We start from the raw sequence: 2,849 nt of genomic DNA, 5'->3' as shown, positions 1-2,849 counted from the left end.
CATGAAGCGGCAGCAGCATGAAGCGGCAGCAGCATGAAGCGGCAGCAGCATGAAGCGGCAGCAGCATGAAGCGGCAGCAGCATGAAGCGGCAGCAGCATGAAGCTGCTGCAACATGAAGCGGCAGCAACATGAAGCGGCAGCAGCATGAAGCGGCAGCAGCATGAAGCGGCAGCAGCATGAAGCTGCGGCTGCAGCATGAAGCTGCAGCAGCAACATGAAGCTGCAGCAGCTTCATGTTGCAGCAACATGAAGCTGCTGCAACATGAAGCGGCAGCAACATGAAGCTGCAGCAACATGAAGCTGCTGCAACATGAACTGCTAAAGGAAGAAGCCAGTTGTACCAGAGAAGAACATTTATTCTACAAGATCATTCTGTGAAAGGAAATTTGGACATGTAAAGGGTGTTTTCATGAACACTGAGGTGCAACAGTGGGGTGCTTCATGTCATGGCTGGAGTTAACTTGGCTTATTTTATTCATGTGGCACAAGTTCCACTCCCCAACCCCCCCAAAAAAACAAAAAACATATACATATATATGTATATATATATATATATATACACACATATACACATGTATATATATATATATACATATATATACACATATATATATGTATATATATATATATACATATATATATGTGTATATGTAGCAGTGCTGAAATACACCCCAACACTGATCTACAGACAAAATGTTCTTGCCGTCTTTCTAATGTGCTTTTTTAAACTAAATAAACGCAGATCATGAACTTTATATTTGATCCAAACCCACACGCCCTTTTCACTTTACAGTTTTACAGTTCCTCAAGCATTTCAACACCTACACTGAGCTTACTTGAAACTAAAAGCATCAGAAGTGATTGTTTCTGAAAAGAAAAATCAGGATATTTAACTGACTGAAAGAAATAAAACCAAAATCCTCAGAGAATCCCTCGTGTACAGTAAATGTAGGCACGCTCTGATGGTATCCATCGGTATAGGCAAACAGATGCACCTCACCAGGTTCTTTCTTCAACATCTCACAGACTCCACATCCCACTCTGATGCTCACATGTGGTCAATATCCACAGAGTCCACTGGACTCAGTCCATGTGCCCCAAAAACCCAGTTCCCAAGGCTTTTTAGTCCGTCTCCATGGCACTGCTGTGCGTTTCCTTGGACACCATGAGTCTCATCAGTTTTCCATAGAGCTTCTCGATCTTCTTCACGTCCTGGGCCTGGTCCGTCTTGTACTGTAAACACTGAGGGCAGACAAAAACACTACATGAAGCCAGTGATGGTGACCATACAAAATATTTATCCATCCATCTCTATAGCTCTCTATATATCCAACTATCTACATCCATTTATTTATTTCTGGAGATATGTGAGATGGCCATGCACAGACGTCTGCCATCCACTCTGATGGAGCTTGACGGGTCAGAAAGGTGTGCTCAGCTTGAAGCATCCCATTCAAAATGACTGGAGGCTGTAACTGCTGCTAGAGACGGATCAACAAAGTATTAGTTAGTCAGTAGTAGTGTAGCTGTTTGTTTCATTTTTATATTTCTTGCATTTGCTTTTCATCTCACTTGTCTACTGTTGTTAGTCCCTCATCTGTGTTCTTTGTTTAAAACAGGTGTCTCTGGTAAATGAGTCCTCATGGCTCAATGAGACTTTCAGCTGCTCCTTCTTCAGGGGTCGCCACAGTGAACGGACTCGCACGAAGACTTGGCAAGAGGAAATATTAACTGGGCTCACATCTATTACTGATTCAGTCTGAGTCAATAGAAGTGTGGGGTGGTGGTCAGTGGTGCCATGGTGTGGTCCTGATGGGAGTTGGAGCCCAGTCTGGGCCAGGAGGGCGCCCCACATCAAACTACATCATAAAACAAATCTTCATGCACTGTTGCTGTGGAAGGGAACAGACTGAAGAAAAAACTGCTCAAGAACTGAGTTTGAATTAAAATGTTAGAGAACTATCAGCTGCGTTAAAATATTTCATGACCCAACCGCAGGATGGATTTTGATGAAGCTGTCACTTTGAGGTGCACCTACCTTTGGATTAAACACTGGAGTGGATCCAGCTCACTTCACATTTATTCATGTCCAATAAGAAGTGGTAATGTCTGAGTAATCATCCTCAACACGAACTCCAAGAGCCACGTCTTCCCACATGTCGGTCTCATGTGGATGACGTCACTTCAACGCTCATGTCTGACAGCTCACTTCAAACAGAAATTACTGCACTTTCGTCCTTTTACTCACCGCTGCATTATCGGTGACTTTAATGCAAAGGTTACCGTCGCAGTGCCGATATTTGAGAACCACTCTGACCTGGAAAACACAACAAGTATCAGCTGAAGCGAGTCCGCGCGCTACATCATGCTAACGAGCTAGCCCGTACTGCGCTGCTAAAAGCAGGTTTTCACCTTCATGGGATCCGCCAGGTACAACTTCTCTGCCGCACGAGCGAACTCCTCCCAAGTTTGATAGTAAGGCATTATTGTAATAAAGTTACGTCAATATTATTTTGACAACACTTTTTGAATTAAGCAGCGGATAGCACACTCGCTAACCTCAGAACACCACATCAGCAGCGGAACGAGCTCAGCCAATCAGAATCAAGAGAAGCGGAAGAACGAGCTCAGCCAATCAGAATCAAGAGAAGCGGAAGAACGAGCTCAGCCAATCAGAACCAAGAGAAGCGGAAGAACGAGCTCAGCCAATCAGAATCAAGAGAAGCGGAAACAGAAATCCCGAGACTTCTTCTTCTTCTTCTTCTTCTTCTTCTTCTTCTTCGTTTTTATGGCGGTTGGCAAACAGCATTTGGTGCATTACCGCCACCGACTGGTAAGGAGTGTGAAT

General features: G+C 44.1%; 1 protein-coding gene across 1 annotated transcript; it reads right to left on the bottom strand.

Annotated features, from left to right (window-relative positions):
- Positions 1-687: 687 nt before the first annotated feature.
- On the bottom strand, positions 688-2,610 carry srp9 (signal recognition particle 9). Its single transcript, XM_037685242.1, has 3 exons — positions 2,414-2,610; positions 2,250-2,318; positions 688-1,243 (listed from the first exon to the last, which is right to left on the bottom strand). Exons 1-3 carry the CDS (start codon positions 2,483-2,485, stop codon positions 1,124-1,126), a joined length of 261 nt encoding a protein of 86 aa, XP_037541170.1. The 5' UTR covers positions 2,486-2,610; the 3' UTR covers positions 688-1,123.
- Positions 2,611-2,849: the final 239 nt, after the last annotated feature.

This window comes from Nematolebias whitei, chromosome 12 (genome assembly GCF_014905685.2).
Source record: "Nematolebias whitei isolate Nwh7 chromosome 12, NemWhi1, whole genome shotgun sequence".
Classification (NCBI taxonomy): domain Eukaryota; kingdom Metazoa; phylum Chordata; class Actinopteri; order Cyprinodontiformes; family Rivulidae; genus Nematolebias; species Nematolebias whitei.
This window is presented reverse-complemented; position numbering and strand designations above follow the sequence as displayed.

Bases quoted from the DNA above. Each gene is read 5' to 3' on its own strand.
- srp9 (XM_037685242.1), bottom strand. From the start codon at position 2,485: ATGCCTTACTATCAAACTTGGGAGGAGTTCGCTCGTGCGGCAGAGAAG. The intron at 2,319-2,413 runs GTGAAAACCTGC...TGTGTTTTCCAG, and splicing joins ACCTGGCGGATCCCATGAAG to GTCAGAGTGGTTCTCAAATA. The intron at 1,244-2,249 runs GTGAGTAAAAGG...GTCTGCCCTCAG, and splicing joins AAGTCACCGATAATGCAGCG to TGTTTACAGTACAAGACGGA.